A 19615-nucleotide genomic window follows, 5' to 3' on the forward strand; every position below is an offset into this window, starting at 1 on the left:
ATTTTCGGAAAATATTTTTTTATATTTAACTTAATGTTCTCTCCGATTTTTTTTCCAAAAAACTTTCCCAATTAACATTTTGCTACTGAAATTAACCTCAAAGTAAATCTCACTTTTTAATGATTTAGTCTCCGATATGAACCCATTTCATTACACTGTGCCGGTTTCTTCAGAGTTGAGTGATGGCACGTAGCACGTGTACGATACGCTTCTTTTCCCCCAAATCACCAATTCATTTGATTTGACGTCACTGCACCTCACAAACACATTTACTTGACTATTTTGATCGGAATCCACAACATTAAGAGGAGAAAGGGACCCATCAATGCCACAAAAAACATAAACAACAGAGAAATTAAAAAGTTCCAGAGGTTAGGTAAACTCACGCACTTTTTTCCACACCATTCTCGCTCTCTCACGCACTTCTTCTGTTTACCAAAATAACTGAGTCAAAGCCGTTAAATTAAAACCTAAAAGGCTTTGTGAAGCGCTTTCCAGGCATGTTTATGTTGCCCTACAAATGTTAATCAAAATAAAGAGAGAAAGTGTGAGAAAGAGAAGGAGTGTGTATGTGTCAAGAGAACAGAATGCGAGGCATTCGTGTGTGTGCATGTATTCGTTTGGTAATTGTAAACAACTAAAAGCGCCAAGTTATCCAACAATCTGTAGCAGTTGTTAGTAAAGCGTTGCTGGCAGTTGTCCATCGACAACGAAAAAGCGGCAAAGAAATTTCGAAATTTTGAATAAATTTAAATCCAAATAACGTCAAAGAATTTTATGTGTTTTTTGTGAGCAAAAAAAAAAGATTCCATCGAAGAAAATATAGAAATAATAAAATAAAGAAAATTTACATTTGAATAGTGGAATATTGTTGAGTGGAAATAATAACAATAAAAACAAACAAACATGGTGGAGGAAGTGCCTGCAAGAGGAAGTATTTTGGGAAGTAAGTTACATAGAAGAATTGAACTGGAAACCAATTCCCATATAAGGAAGACAATGAAAATAGTAACGGTTGTGAGAAATGTATTAAAGAAATGCTTGAAAAAGGAAAATTTATTTTTGGTAACATTCCTTAAATAAGTATTGCATGAAATCATATTGGAATTTCATCATTGGCTTGGTGTTGTAACCGCATAAATAAATAGCAAATGACAAATAATCCACGTGCGACCTTTTCCAAATACTTAAAGGTCATTAAGACATTAAGGAAAGCGAAAGGAAAAATCTGTAAACGTGTACACGCACAATCCATAACACCCCACGCTACCGGACACACACACACACCCACCCACCCACCAACACTTCGTATTGACGTCCTGTAGGACTTTCAGGACACCAGCAAGGCGTATGCTTTTCTTTATGATAATAGAGTTATATGTAGTGTAGGTGTGTGTGTGTTTGGTTTGATTCCTTTTATGGTAAAGGTCATTTGGATGTCACCGCACAGGATTGCAGCAGCAGATCTCTTGTTATTAACTGTCAATCATATTGAAATGTGTTTTTTTTTCGGTGATTTGTTAATGTTATCATGTCATGTGCTATGTTTTTTTGGTTTTTAAAATTGTTTAAAGATGTCCAGTCGATTGGGTATGGATATGAATACCAGCAGAATGACGACGTATCATCGTATGGCTAATTGAAATGCATGAATGCGACTGCAGTATCTGAATGCATATGGCCCAAATAATGGTTGGATTGGAATATTTGTTTATTTATTTGTTTGTTTCCATATGCGTTTCATTTTTGTTAACAGTGGAGAAGATAATTAATTTGCTTAAGTGAATATAGGAAAAATATTTGAATTTTTCATTGAATTCATAAACTGTTTTAACACGCATGATTTTTGATGAAAATGGAAATATTTGGAAAAAAAAGGAAAAAGTAAAATAGTATCAGTCGGTTTTGATGACAGATGTATACCCCCAGCCTTGAGTTATGATTATTCAAACTGTTGACCCTTTATGGGGGATGTTCCGAAGCAGTTGGACAATATTGACCAATTCGTATCTGACCTAAGACTGATATTAATATTAGAACTACTATATCGACTACTTCCTATACTTTATATAAGATATCTAATTTTTTTTGAAAATGTGGAAATATGCGTAAGGTTAAAAGTTATAGGATTCCATTTTTATACTTCTTCTAACAGATAAAAATACTGGTATGCGCAAAATTTGAAGGAAATCGAACATTTATATCCAATTTTATGCGAAATCATAAATTTCGATAAATCAAGGTACCAGAAAGTGTTGGCAGATATCTATCATCTTCACAGCAGATCTTGCATTAGTAACAAGTTAAAAAGCAGTAAGTTCGGCCGGGCCGAACTTTTAATACCCTCCACCATTTGCAACGTATTTGGATATTTTTAAAAAATTAAATCCTTAAAAAATTCTGTTAAAATTTAAAAAATACCGAATATAGCCGTTATATTGGGGTCTTTACGACGTGGACATACATAGGCATTGTTTGTCATAAGCCATTACCATATTCAAATTCGAAACTTGAAATAAACGAATAATGTGTGAATAATGTAGCTAAAATCATCAAAATATCGTATATAAGGTGGTGCCGTTAAATTGGAGCTGTGCGAAGACCTGGACCAGCATAGATAATTTTCTGTCACAGGCTGTAGCATCCATTACGAACTCCAAATACCACATCTCAAACAATTTCGGTGGGTATTGTACCTAAAATCGTCAAAATACCGAATATAGGGAGGTACTGATATATGAGGCCTATACGAAGTCCTGGATCCGCACAGACAATTTTCTGTCACAGACTGTAGTTCCCATAACGAACTTCAAATACCAATTTTGAAACAATTCCGGTGAATAATGTCGCTAAAATCATCAAAATACCGAATATCGGGAGGTACTGTTATATGGGGGCTATATGAAGACGTGGACCTGCACAGACAATTTTCTTTCTTAGGGTGTAGTATCCATTTTGAACTTCTAATACCAAATTTGAAACATTTCCCGTGAATAATGTCGCTAAAATCATCAAAATACCGAATATAGGGAGGTACCGTTTTATGGGGGCTATACGAAGACGTGGACCTGCACAGACAATTTTCCGTCTTAGGGTGTAGTATCCATTTTGAACTTCAAATACCAAATTTGAAATAATTCCCGTGAATAATGTCGCTAAAATCATCAAAATACCGAATATAGGGAGGTACCGTTATATGGGGGCTATATGAAAACGTGGACCTACATGGCCCATTTTCGAACTTAACCTGCCTACTGGAAAAATAAACATGTGTGCAAAATTTTAGCCATCTATCTCAATTCATTCGAAAGATAGCGTGATTATAACAGACAGACAGACGGACATCGCTAAATCGACTTAGAATTTTAAGCTGATCAAGAATATATATACTTTGTTGGGTCTGATATGAGTATTTCGAGGAGTTACAAACGGAATGACAAAGTTAATATACCCTCCATAGTATGGTGGAGGGTATAAAAATATTTGGATGTGTGAAATTTGAAGAGAGTTGGATGTTTATATCGTTTTCTTTGAGCGGTTTGTTTTTCAAAAAATCTTGGACCCTATGTGGGAGAGGTACAAGAAGAAAGGGCTTAATCTGTACCAACTTTATAGCAGATCTTGTGTTGATAAAAATACTGAGATTCGCCAAGTCTGAATGGAATCGGATGTTAATTTCGCGTTTTAGGAGCTTCATGGGTACTCAAAATTGTGATCCTTCGTGGGGAAGGTACAAGAAGTAGTGGACCGATCTATTCAATCTCCACACCAGACCTTGGGTTAATAAAAATATTGTCATGTGTGCAATTTAAATAGAACCGGATGCTTATTTAGGATTTTATGATCGTTTTTGTTATTCAAAACTGTGATCTTTGAAAGGGAGGTACCAGAAGAAATGGTCCGATCTCTTCCATCTTTATAACAGATTTTGTGTTGATGAAAATATTAGGATGTACCAAGTCTGAATGTAATCGGATGTTAATTTCGCGTTTTATGAGCTTCATGGTTATTCAAAATGTTGACTCTTTGTGGGGGAGGTACCAGAAGGAGTGGACCGATATATTCCATCTTCCCACCAGACCTTAGTTTAATGAAAATATTGTGATGTGTGTAATTTAAAGACAATCGAACTCTTACATCACATTTTACAAGAGTTATAATTATTCAAAATATTGACCCTTTGTGAGGGAGGTACTTGATGGAGTGGATCGATATTGTCCATTTTCGCACCTGACCTAGAACTGATGCAAATATTGGGATTTGCAAAGTTGGAACGAAATCGTTTCTCTCTCTGTGCAGGAAATATATTTTTTGAAAATTTCGACCTTTTGTGGGGGTGGTACCAGAAGGAGTGAACCGATATTGCCCATCTCCAAACTCGATCTAAGTTTTTATAATAATATTATGATGTACCAAGTTTGGACCAAATCGAATACTCCCTTCGAGAGTTATCGTGCGCACCAGGCAGACAAACGAACGGACGGACATCTCTATATGGAGTGTAGCGATATTTTCCATTTTCGCACATAACTTAGCACTGTTGCAAATATTGGGATTTGCAAAGTTGGAGCGAAATCGGATTATCGTTTCTCTTTCGGTGCAGAAAATATTTTTGAAAATGTCGACCTTTTGTGGGAGAGGTACCAGAAAGAGTGGACCAATATTGCCCATCTCCGAACTCGATAATTTGATAATAATATATCGTAATATAATAATATATCGTAATAGTACCAAGTTTGGACCAAATCGGATACTCCCTTCGAGAGTTATCGTGCACACCAGCCAGACAGACAGACGGACGGACATCGCTATATCGACTTCAAATGTCCTGAAACGGATTTTGGGCAAAAGAGACCTAGGGTCTAAAACCGTTATTTCGATGAGGCACATTTTGGTCGTATCAAATGATATATACCCTCGCTAGCCATATGGCTGAGGGTGTAAAAATTATTGTTTTATTTTATTATAGAAGAAGTAAAAAAAAATTGAGTTCGGCCGGTCCGAATTTTTAATACCCTTCACAATTATGTGAAGAAAATATTTTTATACAAAAGAATCTGGATTCAAAAGTATTGCACTTTAAACTACAAACTTCAGTAGGATTATCAAATTACCGAATATCGGTCTATATATCAAATACCGAACGGTTGTATAGAACCGTTGACCAATATGGACAACGTTTTGGCTGCGGTTGTAGAACCCATTATGAAGTATAAATACCAAATTTCACACAAATCTATTACAAAGTGTGGCTTACAAACTACAAATATCAGTTTTTTAGACAAACCCGTGGAAAAATGTGGGTAGAACCGTCAAAATACCAAATATCGAGAAGTACCCTTATATGGGGTCTATACGAAAACGTGGGCCTATATAAATGATATTCTGTCACCGAAGCTGGAACCTAACTACAAATACCATTTTTTAGTCAAACCCGTGGAAAATGGGGAAAAAATCATCAAAATACCGAATATCGAACCAAAACGTGGACCTATACACACAATGTTCTGCCACACGAGTTAGAACCAATTATGAACTACAAATACCAATTTCAGGGCAAATCCGTTAAAAAATGTGGCATAAATCATCGAAATACCGAATATCGGGAGCTACCATTATGTGGGGGCTATCCTAAAACGTCGACCGATGTATTTCATTTTCAATACCAACCATCCTAGACACAATGCAAACTACTGCGCCAAAATTTAAAAGCTCTACGTCAAATAATGTGGGCTGTATGGAAATTTCAACAGACAGACGTTATATCGACTTAGAATTTTATGCTGATCATGAACATATATACTTTATGGGGTCTATGACGAATATTTAGAGGTGTTAAAAACGGAATGACAAGGTGGAGGGTATAAAAATGCTGCATACATAGATGCTAAGTCGGGCAAGCTAGATTCTGTAGGCAAGCTTCAATGCATTTTGAATACCACCCACGGTAGGGCCTCGCAAAGTCGTGGTCATAAGTCGAACAGTAAACCACTACAATTTGTGGTTAATTGAGACATTGATTTTTTTTTTTTTTTTTGATTCGATCTTTGGCAGAATTTCCATCTGAACCAAAATAAATTGTAAAGTTGACCACAAAACCATTTGTCATAAAAAATGTTTATGTAAAAATTTTTATTGAATAATGGAAAAATATTAATAATATTTTCGTTGAGGTTACAGGTTATGAAAAAAAAAATTACCAATATGAGCCATTTTTTATAAAAGTATTTCAGACGTCTCTTACAAATAAAATAGCCCTACCACAAATCTTGAAAATTATGCGCTAAATATTGAGAATCATTTGTGTGTGTACGATTGAAATTATATCATGGCTCAAAAGGTAGAGGGGAAGGTGAGACAGCGGAGGAGGGATGAATCTCCTCTGCGTTGAGCCACTGATGATTGTTTTTCTTGTGGAACCTCTTCCTATGCTTTAGTTGTTTCGTCTGCTAACTACACTTTTTCCAGATGTAATTCGTAACATTTAACAATGGAAAATAGTTTCAAATTTTATTTATAGTTCGTAACATTCCAATTGCAATTGGAGAATGTCATTTACAATTCGTTAAATTTCGTTTGAAGCTCAAATTGTTTTATTTTTAATTCAAAATTTTCACCTATTTCCATAATGACTTATTAACAAAATTACGGAACTACGACCAAATTATTTAAGACCTAACACCCCATAACACCACACATCACACATTGGTGCGGTGATGAATTACTGTCTGGTTGGACAAAAATTGTCCAATTGTGTTTCTAGGTTAAATAACCCAGTCTGGCTATTTTTGGACAAGACCGATTGGCCACGCGAATCGTTATTGGCCATTTGTTCGAGACCATGCAGTTCTCACTACGTAAGGCAGTGATGCCTGCCTGGAATTCTTATCAGTGGGAGTGTGTGTGTGTGATTTTGTTCATATCAACTACCGATGGGATTAATGGTTTTGTTGGTTGCCTGAATGGGGGCGACCCTTAACAATAATGTTATTAAACTACCCAAAAACAAATATGATAAATATTTGTTAAATGGTTGTTGTTGATGTTATTGTTCGGTTGATCATGTCGTGATTTCAAAATCACAAGTATCGTCCGATATATAAACCAAGATAATGGAAATGTGGTGATTGCATTCGGCGCGTGGGCCGTTATTTAACATCATTTTTACGGTCAAAAATGCAAAGGTCAAATTTTTTTTCCACCATAGTTTTGGTATGGCCAATATATTTTGTGGAACATATACTTTTATTATACCCTCCGCCATACATAGTATGCCGGGTATATTAAGTTTGTCATTCCGTTTGTAACACTTCGAAACATACATTTTAGACCCCACAAGCTATATACAGGGTGAGATAAAAAATGTAACGAAGTCAAATTCCATAATTATTACTTTTTTTTAATGTTATTGAAGGATAGGAAAAATGTCGGAAGTAGCAACAAATTTTAGAATAAATTTAGAATAGATTTGTTCGAATTTGTCACCTTTGGCACGAATTATGAAGTTCAAACCGCCAATGAAACCGTCACACGCTGCCAGAATATTGCTCTGCCCACTCTCGGCGAACCGCTTGCTTGAGGTGATCGACACTTTGGTATTTTTTAGTGCCAACCTTTTATTTCAAAATACTCCAGGCACAATAGTCCAACGAATTTGTATCCAGAGATTTTGGAAATAAGGCGAAGAACCTCATTTTGTAACCATTCTTGGGTAGCGCGTGCTGAGTGCGATGGCGCTGAGTCCTGTTGGAATGTTCAAGGTCTACGGCCAAAATGTTTGCGTGTTCAAGGCTTTAATACACCCTCAAGAATATTTTCGCGATAATATTCTGAATTTATTCTGATGCCACGGTCGTTTAATAGGAGCGTAGAGCGACCAACGGATGTTATGGCATCTATCCGTCTACCCGTCTGTGTAAATCACTCTAGCCTCGGAACGAATTGAAGCACGTTGATAAAATTTTACTCAAATGTGTGTTTGGTCTGCAGGACTTTTGATATTGAAAATGGGCTTCATAAGTCCACGTTTAAGTATAGCCCCCATATAACTGCACCTCCCCTATACTCGGAATTTTGAAATTATTCACTGGAATTGTTTCAAATTTCATATTTGCTAATGGGTACTACAATTTATGACGGAAAATTGTCTATGCAGGTCCAGGTCTCTGTATATCCCCCTATATCGGTACCTCCTTATATTCGGTATTTTGATGACATTGTTCACCGGAATTCTTTCAAATTTAGTATTTGAAGTTGAGAATTGGTACTACAACCTGGGACAGAAATTTGTTCATACAGGTCCAGGTCTTCATATAGACCCTGTATAACGGCACCACCCTATGTTCAGTATTTTGATGATTTTACCGACAATACTCACCGGAATTGTTTCAAAATTGTTATTTGAAGTTCATAACGGGTACTACAGCCTAAGACGGAAAATTGTCTGTGAATGTCCACGTTTTCGCATAGCAAGGTATCTCCCGATATTCGGTATTTTGATAATTTTAGCTACATTATTCACCTGAATTGAAGTTCGTAACGGGTACAACAGACTGTGACAGAAAATTGCCTATGCGGGACCATGTCTTCGTATAGCCCCTGTATAACGGTACCTCCCTATATTCGGTATTTTGACGATTGTAGGCGACATTATCACCGGAATTGTTTCAGATTTGGTATTTGAAGTTCATAACGGGTACTACAACCTAAGACAGAAAATTGTCTGTGCATGTCCACTTCTTCGTATAGCCCCTGTATAACGGAACCTCCCTAAATTCGGTATTTTGACGATTTTTGGCTACATATCACCGAAATTTCCTATTTGAATATTGTAATGGCCTATGACAAAAATTGACCACGTCTTCGTATAGAACCCAAGGGTAACACGATTTCTTCTGATACTACTAAAATCTATATTCTGAATTCGTCTATCTTCCTTAGGCTAGCCCAAAACATCTTTTCATTATGCCCTACTATTCCACTAATATAATGTGGCTATAATCGAATCTCCGACCTTATTATGGACAAATCCCATTCGATTTGATATTTTATACCTGGAGATAAAAAAAACATATTAATGGCTATAAAATGCCAATGTTCATGCCGTCATAACGTGATCTCCAATAGCCAATATAAAAGAACTCAGCCAAGCACGTGCTAATAAATTTTTGGAACAAAAAAATTTTCCACTCATTTTTTTGTTTTAATTCATATTTTTTGGAAAATTGCCAGCAATGAATTTTTGAAAAATGTTTTCTCGATTGTTTCGGCCAACCCTTGCAATTTGAGAATAGATGTTTGAATTGGAGATATTTATGGATATTTGCAGCTTAGATGAAGGAGAAAACCACGGGATCCATTTTTTAAAATTGTAATTGAAATTAAAGGTCATATTTGTCTTCTTATAAATGTTCCGAAATTCACTCCATTCGGGCTGGTATTAGCCATTAATTGCACAATAAACCTGAAATTGGATTAAGAATATATATGGGAGCTATATCCAAATATTAGCCGATATCGATAAAATTTGGCAAATGTATTTCAGAGCTCTATAAAATATCTGGTACCAAATATGATTGTTGTCGAATCCATAGTACGAATGTGAGAGACTTAAACACTTAATCGGATAAAACATATATATGGAAGTTATAGCCATATCAGAACCAATTTTCACCAAATTTGATGTACCTGCTTCTAGACTGAATTCGGTCGGATGTGCTAAAATTCAGTTGTTTTGGAGTGATATTGGCCATTTGGTTTTGTGAACTCGAAATCTGTTAAAGATATATCCCAACCGATCTTGATAAAATTTAGCAGAGGTATTTCTTGGCTGCATCTGATATCTGGTACCAAATATCATTGTTGTCGAATACTACGAATGTGAGGGACTTAAAGACCAAATCGGATGAAATATATATATGTTAGTAATGCTATATCAGAACCGATTTTCACCAAATTTTATGTACTTGCTTCTAGACCGAATTCGGTCTGATGTGCCAAAATTCAGGTCATTTGCATTGTAATTGGCCATTTGGTGCACAATTGATCCGGAATCGGTTGAAGATATATATGGGAGCTATATCTAAATTTCGACTAATTATCTCCAATTTCTATAGGGTTGATCCTTGGGAAAAACGAATAATTTGTGCAAAATTTCATCTCGATCGGACAATGAATGCGACCTGCATTTTGTTCACAAAAATACATGGAAAGACGGGCGGACTGACATGCAAAAATCGACTCAGAAAGTGATTTTATGAAGACCCTCAAAAGTAACTATGGATCTATGTCGCTTCCTTATCCATGTTACAAACAAATGCACAATGACAGAATACCCTTACCACAATGTGGTGAAGGATATAAAAATGGGTTAATGATGTAGATACTTTTTGACGAAACACTTATCTTAGACGCTGTCAAATCCCAGCTGCGAGGTGGTCAACCAACATTAACTCTACGATTGATAATGCGATTTTCCAAAACAAAGCGCAAAACATCGAATGTAGCTTCGGCTGTGTAGCTCATAGCGCCGTCCTGTTGAAACCCAACGTTGCCCAAATACTCTTCTTCAATTTTAGTTTAAAAAAATCATCAACATGACCCGATAATAAATTTCTACAGCTAAGTTCGGCCGGGCCGGAAGAAACTTGTAATTTTTCAAAAAAGAAAATCCACCGAAAAATACCGCTCAAATGAGAACCTTTATATAGAAGCTATACAAAGACGTGGTGCTGCATAAGTAATTTTTTGTCATAGGCTGTAGTTACGATTTCGAACTTTAAAAAAGAAATTTGAAACAGTTCCAGTAAATAATGTCGCTAAAATTATCAAAATACCGAATATCGGATCGGATATATTATTTAATGCAAGTTGATACATATTATTGGCCTTGGAGGCTTTGATCACAAATGAATTGAAATAAATAAATACAATAAATATCGGGAGGTGCCGTTATATGAGGTATGTACAGACCATTTTCTGTCATAGGCTGTAACATCCATTACGAACTTTAAATAAGAAATTTGAAACAGTTCTGGTGAATCATGTCTCTAAAAAATCAAAATACCGAATATCGGTAGGTGCCGTTATATTGGGGCTATACGAAGGCATGGACCTGCACGGACAATTTTCTGTCATAGGCCGTAGTATCGATTACGAACTTCAAATACCAAATTTGAAACATTTCCGGTAAATAATGTCGCTTAAATCACCTAAATATGTGGGGGCTATACCAAAACGTGGACCTACGTGGCCCATTTCCAATACCAAAAGTCCTGCAGAGATAATATACATTTGAGTAATATTTTATCAACCTACTTCATTACGTTCGGAAGATAAAGTGATTTCCACAAACGGATAGACGGCCGGAAGTCGCTAAACATAGAAAGCCGGACCACACAACAAATTAATTATCGCTTATATTAGCCGAAACAACTGTAGCGTATCGATATTGCATGTGATGTACATATGTTTTGTTCTGTTGCCCTCTTTGTTTCAAATCTATAATACATTTTAATTAATATATTTTAATTTAGAAATGATAAAAAAAAACTAAAATAGTTTATTGCCAACTATATTACAGTGGGAACACACACGACCTTCTCCTTGAATAAATCTTGTCCGATATGACAAACATATTTCGTCCCATAATATTTTTATGTTTTTTTTTTACTCCGGGTGAATTATACACTGGAGATATTTGAATAGGTCTGGAAAAGTTCTAGGGTTATATTTAAATAAAGATTTATTCAATGTTTAAATCTACAAAAATAGCTACCTATAACCAAGACGATAAAGCAATCTCAACTACAGTCAGGAATAGCATAATTAAAGAACATACAAAAACAACCATAAGTTCGTCTAGGCCGACCTTTGAAAATAACATAACTTAATCAAAATTGATAAATTAAATTAACAGTGGAAAGGAAAGCCTGACAAACACTATCACACACAATCACCACTATGCGACGCGTTTTGCTATTGGTTAAGCGGCTCATCGTCTCGAAAGAGAAATAAACCCATAAATCATAAACATATGATATCCTTAATTTAATATTTTTGGCAAGAGACAATTTACCAAAATATTAAATAACAGCTGATTTGTTTGCAGATTGGGGCAGAAACCTTTGAAATACCGAATATCATTAGGTACGCTATGTAAAGGCTAACCCTGAATCTACTAATCTACTTTTAAGACCAAACATCCTAGGAATAATATCAATGCCTGTGAAAATTTTCAACGTTCTATATTTAATAGTGTGCAATTTATTGTAATTCTAACAGAAGGACGGACATGTCGAAATCGACAGGGAGTTTTTCGATGGTCATGGGGTCTCCAACAAAATTTCCCACATTTGGTTTTTTTGTTCAAGGATGCGCAGCTACACGGGATTCGGCAACTGCTTCACTCAGAGACCTTTGGTCGATTTTGTTCATTTTTTTAGGAAGAAATTAAAATTGTTGGAGATACTGTAGCGAGAGGGAGAAGAAAAGATTTATAGAGAGATGTAAAGATAGCAGAGTGGTCTGCCTAGCCAGGGAATGCCATTGGCAAACTTGTAAAGGATGATGCTGGATCTATGTCTGAGAGGTACCTTAGAGTTTCTATGTCCCACCTACCAAATAACAAGAGACATCTGAAAGGTAGATGTTGTCAAGAATACTGTTGTCCCATCTTGAGTTTAGATGTCTGACTGCAGTATGCCTACCACGATTCTTGGATCTGACCTAGTAAGTGAAATAAGGTATATTATTTTTCTCTTCGAGATTACCGAGTAGATGGTCAAAGATACCTTGCATCCGGTTTCCGAGTACCATCTTCTTCAATGAAAGATTTTTTGAAGCAACTGACACAATAGCTTATTGGAGGTTAACAGTCCCATCAATCGGTAAATCAATCGACTTGGAATCGCCTCGAGATAATTTATCAGCTACATCATTATCCACCATTTTATTATGCCCTTTAACCCAACAAAGCTCAATAAGTCTTGTGTTTCAATTCTATGTCCAAAAACCCGTCACGAAATAATTATGATTTCATTTGGGTCGACATAAAAAGTCTCTTAAATTCCAATTTTCCACAATAAATTAAAAAAAAACTCAAATTTTATTTCCTTTTTTGTAAAATTCTCCAGCAATCAAATATATTGTAAACTTTATGACCTAAACAGACTTTTAAAACCCCACACCCCCACCTTTGGTGGTTGTAATACAATACCCACAAATATTTCCAGCAAGCAACACCTTTTATCAACAACAAAAAAAAAGAAAAATTCAATTCAGTTTACAAAAATGTCTAATTGGAAATCCTGAATGTCATTTAAAGGACTGGCAGTGGTTGGGGCCAAACGAACCCAACCCAACCCTTTATTGGCAACTTAATTTTAATGACTTATTTGTTTCCTCATTCCTTTTTATTTTATTTGCAGAATGTGTGCCAGCTCGTTATGTTCTGGCGGTATTGGGTTCCATTGGTATGGCCATTGTTTATGGTCTCAAGGTGAATCTTAGTGTGGCCATGGTGGCTATGTTGAATCACACGGCAGTTGGACATGGTTCACATGGTGGAGGAGCGGGACAGTCTTTGTCCAATTTAACAGAAGAAAGTGATGTGGAAATCTGTTTACCCCCAGGAGGTGCTGACGCCAATGCAACGGCCACAACGGCAGCGGTAATTAGATCTCAAGATTTAATTTTATGGAATTTTTCTAATATTTTGTTGTTGTTGTTTTGTCTAGGATGGTCCCTTCATATGGAGCGAACCCTTGCAGGGCACCTTGCTTAGCTGTTATTTCTGGGGTTATTTGGTCTCCCAAATTCCCGGTGCCCGTGTGGCTGAAAATTTCTCCGCCAAATGGGTCATGTTGTTCTCGGTGGGCATTAATGTGGTGTGCACCCTGCTAACCCCTGTGCTGACGGAGTTGCACTATGCCGGCCTAATTGCTATGCGTGTTTTGGAGGGTGTTGGTGGCGGTGCCACTTTCCCTGCCATGCATTGTATGATTGCTGCCTGGGCTCCACCCAATGAACGCTCTGTCATGTCTACCATCATTTATGTGGGTACATCCTTTGGCACAGCCATTTCCATATTATTGGCTGGTGTTCTCTCCGCTGGTTTGGGTTGGGAATCGGTTTTTTATGTCATGGGTGGCCTAAGTTGTGTTTGGATGTTGCTCTGGACTATTTTGGTACAAGACAATCCCAACAAGCAGCGTTTTATTAGCCCGGAAGAAAGGCAAATGATTAACTCCTCCTTGGGCAGTGATGACCAGCATGGTGCCAAGGAAGAACATCCCCCGGTGCCATGGAAGAAGGTGTTTACCTCGATACCATTCTGGGCAATTTTGGTGGCTCATTGCTGCAATAACTGGGGCTGGTATATGTTCCTCATTGAAATCCCGTTCTACATGAAACAAGTGTTGGCCTTCAACGTGTCCAGTAATGCTGTGGCCAGTGCCCTGCCCTATTTCCCCATGTTGATATTCAGTATGATTTTGGGCAAATCCCTGGATAGTCTTAAGGCCAAACGTAAGTCTGGATTCTGGAACTAACTTAGGAAAATAATTAATATTTTTTAATTTTTTTAGAAAAAATTAACACCACCATTGCCCGTAAAACCGCCACCAGCATCTGCACCGTCATACCTGGCATATGTCTATTGATCCTGTGTTATATTGGCTGCAAACACACTGCCGCCGTGGTGGTCATGACTGTGGGCATTGTGGCCATGGGTGGCATGTTCTCCGGCTTCCTTTCCAATCACATTGATATTGCTCCCAATTATGCAGGCACCCTGGTGGCCTTGACAAATACTGTGGCCACATTGCCGGGTATTATTGTGCCGCTGTTTGTGGGTTATATCACCAAGGGAAATGTAAGTGAAGATGCCTTTAGAATTGACATCCTTTAATTTGTTTTTTTTTTTTTGTGTTTCCCTTCAGCAAAACATTGGAGCCTGGCGTGTCATATTCTTTGTAACCATTGCCCTGTTTACCATTGAATTTTTGGTCTACACCATCTTTGGTTCGGGCGAGGAACAACCCTGGAACAAGGCTGCCGTGAAGAGCAATGATCCCGAAAAGCCAGCTGTTAGCGATGAGAGCACACCATTGAATGGAACGAAAACGGCAAATGGTACCACAGCTTAAGGGGAATTATAAGCGGATTGTTTTGTGTTTCTAAACAAACAGCATTGAAAATGTTGATGTTAATCTATTGTAGCTTCTAAGTGACTCAGCTAAATGTAAAAAAGAGATTTTTAATATATTTTTTTCATTATTTTATACTATCCCACTTTGCTGTAAAAGCTAAGAAGGTTAGGCTTTAGATACTACCTCCAATATTAAGTTATATCTTAAAAAAAACTGTCTTTACAAAGAAACGGAAAAATAGACGAAAAACCTGCCGCCTTTGTACTTAACTACACAAAAAAAAAAACAAATGAGTCTTATTTTAAATGTACAAGTACTTATTTTTTAAGTTTTTTTCTTTTTAAATATAAATAAATAAATGTAAAATATATATAACAAATGTAGTTATTTTATTGGAACATAAATTAGGTTAGGTTTAAGGGAGGGTATTCAGAAATTATGTTAACTTTTTATACAAGTATTTCTTACCATGCCTGTTTCAGCATGTAGCCCCTCTCCATGGATAATAAATGGGATTTGAATTCAACATACAAGGAGTCCCCTGCATGGTCGTTAATATGAAAGAAAATGCTTTCCCGCCCTTTTTAACTGCAGCATTTTATTTTTTACGATACGTCATTCACTAATTCCGTTACTACTTTTTAACAATATGGCAATGCCACATATACTACTGCTGTTTTGCACAATCAAAACAAAAACAGCTGATCTAATCTATGGAGTAGCATGCATTTGTTATAAAACTGTGAACTGCAAATTTAAAAATCACAATCAAGTTGGAAATTGGAAAATGTTAAGAGCCCGTAATATATTGGTAGTGCCACAAAGATGGAAGGGTGGCAAAACAAGATGGTCAATACAACAGAAAAAGAAAAACAACACCGACAGGGCATTGGAAAACTTTGATGATTTCTATGGCTCCGTGTTTGGTGTACGATGGAGGAGCATACGAGCTGCATTGTTGACAGAAAACAAATACATTGCCATGGTCAATAACTTTGGGGACAATGAAAAGACCTGTAGCAAACTGGAAATGGATGGTATGTCGTAATACAATTTCATTCAAGTGGTCAAAGAATGTCTTTGGTGGCTTAGAGTATTCCTTTTAAGCGCTGGAAATTTCATTTAAAAATGTTTTATTTAGAATAATATATCATGTCCATAGCCTAGAAGGAACTCTCAACACCAACAATTTTCTCATTTTGACAAACTACATACGTAATCCATGAATAAACTAAAGCTTATTTATTTTTCTTTAGGAGCAATAAATATCCGAGCACTGGTACAATTAGCAAAGGAACGACAAACGGAAACACAAACGCCGAACATTGATACAAACCAAAACTCCCAAGAAGTAGAAGACAAAATGGATGCAATAACAAGAAAACAGAAAGACAAAGAAATTCATTTAATTTATCCCGAAAACACCAACGAAGCACATGTGCCAGAAAATCTGGATTATAATTCAACAGCAAATGAAAACATCTCACCACAAATGCAAAGCAAAGAAACTCCCCTGAGGAGTACAACTGAATCATCTGTTAGCATTGATCATACACGTATTGTTGATCCCGAACATGGGACTGGGGCTCTTTATGATTTTATACCAGCATCTAGTATTAAAGGCATGGAAGATTGGATACCCGAATCGGATCATTATAAATATTATCAGACCAATGCTGATTTTCCATTGCAATTCGAATTGGAACAAGATTTCACATTTCCCGAAAATCTCGCCCTCTATACATATGAAATGGGAAATTGTTCTGAGTTTCGGCCGCCGAACAAATGTTTGACCGGTACTGATATTTATTGAGAAACAAAAATTGACATTTTCAAAGTTACCCATTGTCTCTCTGTTTTGCAGGTGTCTTGTCCCATTATCTAATGGATGGTGCTTCAATATTGCCACCCCTCCTTTTAAATGTAAAACCCGGCGAACGTGTTCTTGATGCCTGTGCAGCTCCCGGTGGAAAATCATTGTTAATGCTTCAAACGTTATATCCCGAGCAATTGGTGTGTAACGACGTAATGGAATCGCGGGTTAATCGCATACGTAAAGTTATGAAGGAATATTTATTTGATTTCGATGAACGTTGGCTGGGACAACAACGCTTAATACTGAATCAATGTGATGCCCGAAATTTAGATGACTATGGTAGCTATGATAAGATTTTGATTGATGTACCATGTACCAATGATCGACATTCTCTTATGGAGAATGACAATAACATCTTCAAGCCAACGCGCGTAAAGGAACGACTAAGAATACCCGAACTGCAAGCAGGCATATTGGCAAATTGTATGCGCCTGCTAAAACCGGGTGGTAGTTTAATGTATTCCACCTGTTCGCTGTCACCGGTACAAAATGATGGTGTTGTCCATATGGCTCTGCAAAAGGCCTTCAACGATGATGGTCTCACATTCATTGTTAAAGACTTGAGTTATTTAACACAACTGTTTAGTGATATTTATCGGTTTGAATATCCAAAAAGTCTGAAATATGGTCAAATGGTTTTGCCATATTTGCCGGCAAATTTTGGACCAATGTATTTTAGTAAAATCACAAGAACTGAATAAAACTTCAATTGTAAATTAAATAAAGATGAGTTGATAGGTACTTAAACTTTTTTCTTTTTCTTGGGTTTGGGCGGTAGGGGTCCAGGAACTTTGAAAACAGTGCTAAAAGGAAAAAAAGAGAAATTAGAAAATGAGTTGAACGTAGGAACAAACACTATACTTACTGGCATGTGGTACAAATAGGACTAAATTTACAGAAAACTAAAATAGAGAGGGACACTAAATTAGCTCAAATGTTTCATGTAAATTACTTTGGGGACTTACTTGATAGACACACCGAGCAAACATAGCCAATATCAATCATTTCCCTGTGGCAAAAACATGCCGCCCGATAATCGACCTTTGTGGGTGGCGGCAAAACAAGCATTTGTCTTGTTTTGGGATCTGGCAAAAACACCCACAACAAATACTGTAGCAAGCCATCCAGTTGGGTTAGGCGCAAGTACTGGCCTCCCGTAATGTCACAACCCTGTTGCAATAAACTCAAAGACTTGTCCAGGGCACATACATCGATGACTATTCCCAGCTTTTGGGCGGTAAAGAAAACATTCATATACGTCATATACTGGGAGGCGCATTCATTGCTACCCGTCAACACCAAGATGCGGGAATGTATTTTAACTCCCGGTTGGGCATTGCGCTGCATCTACAATATTCAAAGGAACCTTAAATTAGTTTACGAATTGATTTCTTTCACCTCCAACCTACCCTGGCCACATAACACAAAGCCATGGACATACTGCCAGCCAAAAGACTCTCATTGGGCTGTGTTATCTTGGGAGCATTTGTTATAATATGACTGAGACGTTGTTTCACAGTTTTCTCCACCAAACTGAATACTTCATATTGGCCATCGACTTGCCGAACCTCCAACTGTTTCACCGGCATGGGATACAAGAAATCTCTAAAATGAAAGAAAACCCACAATACAGAAAACATATCATGAGAGCACGTAATTAATTGGCTTACGTTGCATGATGATGGCAGGATATTACCGCCAATTTATTTTGAGCTTTTTGCATTAAATGGGCATTGCCAAAGGCCACTGTTGCATCTAAACATTGTGACAGATTGTCTGGATTTTGGCGCACTATGCGTTGCGAAGGATTGGTGTCCAAGACAATGACCAACAGGCTAACGCTACCACTATCTAAAACAAAAGATATGTGGAAGTAATTATGATCCGATAATTTGTTAATTTCTTAAAACCAACCATCATTTTCCGCTGCCGCCTTTTCCATTTCCAACAATTCAGATGTCAACAAAGCGTCTGGCGAATCACAAAGTCATTCCTAAATAGTACGCCGTCTAAGCATAGCTGGGGTTATTTGGCGCCGCAATTGTGTTTATGCGAGTTGATATATTAGGGTCGTACTTAAATAAATGCGTATGCGTACATTTTCATTGAAAGTTACTTTTTATGGCTAAAAGTGGCAAGAGAGCAAACTGTCAGCAATTGTCGTTATATTGTCTCAGAGAAAAAATTGGCGACACTACATAAAAACCCGTAAAAATCATGTGAACAAAAGAGAGAGAGAACATTTTGAACCTATTTGATGATCGGAAACGGTTTTTTGGGTAAAATGTGCAAAAGTGACTTCTAATTCTAGAACACAACTAAAATTTCGATTTAATTATGTTCGAGTTCTTAATTATGACAATTTATTTGACATATTTCTTAAATTGGAAAAACTACCGAATGACACGAATAGCCTACAAAACAAAGGCAAACTTTGGTATTTTGGCAAATAAAAAATGAGCCCTATTGTCCCTTCTTTTGTTAACGTAGGGTTTGTCTGTTTTTTTGTCTACGGGAATTGTTTCCAGAAATACTTCAACCAATAGAAAAGGTGTGAACATGGCTATTACAATTATGAGTTGTCACTGCA

At 36.9% G+C, this 19615-nt stretch overlaps 3 protein-coding genes across 3 annotated transcripts; 2 read left to right on the forward strand and 1 right to left on the reverse strand.

Moving 5' to 3' along the window:
- The first annotated feature begins 656 nt into the window (after positions 1–656).
- On the forward strand, positions 657–15528 carry LOC101898279 (putative inorganic phosphate cotransporter). The gene is made up of 5 exons (XM_005189226.4): positions 657–946; positions 13428–13669; positions 13737–14526; positions 14586–14872; positions 14940–15528. The coding sequence occupies exons 1-5, from the start codon at positions 907–909 to the stop codon at positions 15144–15146; spliced, it is 1566 nt and encodes a 521-aa protein (XP_005189283.2). The 5' UTR covers positions 657–906; the 3' UTR covers positions 15147–15528.
- A 358-nt stretch (positions 15529–15886) lies between these two features.
- On the forward strand, positions 15887–17772 carry LOC101897933 (5-methylcytosine rRNA methyltransferase NSUN4). Its single transcript, XM_005189224.4, has 3 exons — positions 15887–16186; positions 16406–16945; positions 17014–17772. Exons 1-3 carry the CDS (start codon positions 15937–15939, stop codon positions 17724–17726), a joined length of 1503 nt encoding a protein of 500 aa, XP_005189281.2. The 5' UTR covers positions 15887–15936; the 3' UTR covers positions 17727–17772.
- LOC101898102 (general transcription factor IIH subunit 3) lies at positions 17537–19078 on the reverse strand. Its single transcript, XM_005189225.4, has 6 exons — positions 18940–19078; positions 18696–18876; positions 18435–18630; positions 17991–18372; positions 17891–17927; positions 17537–17828 (listed from the first exon to the last, which is right to left on the reverse strand). The coding sequence occupies exons 1-6, from the start codon at positions 18965–18967 to the stop codon at positions 17768–17770; spliced, it is 885 nt and encodes a 294-aa protein (XP_005189282.1). The 5' UTR covers positions 18968–19078; the 3' UTR covers positions 17537–17767.
- Between the last annotated feature and the right edge of the window lie 537 nt (positions 19079–19615).

This window comes from Musca domestica, unplaced genomic scaffold, assembly GCF_030504385.1.
Source record: "Musca domestica strain aabys unplaced genomic scaffold, Musca_domestica.polishedcontigs.V.1.1 19, whole genome shotgun sequence".
In the NCBI taxonomy this organism is placed as follows: domain Eukaryota; kingdom Metazoa; phylum Arthropoda; class Insecta; order Diptera; family Muscidae; genus Musca; species Musca domestica.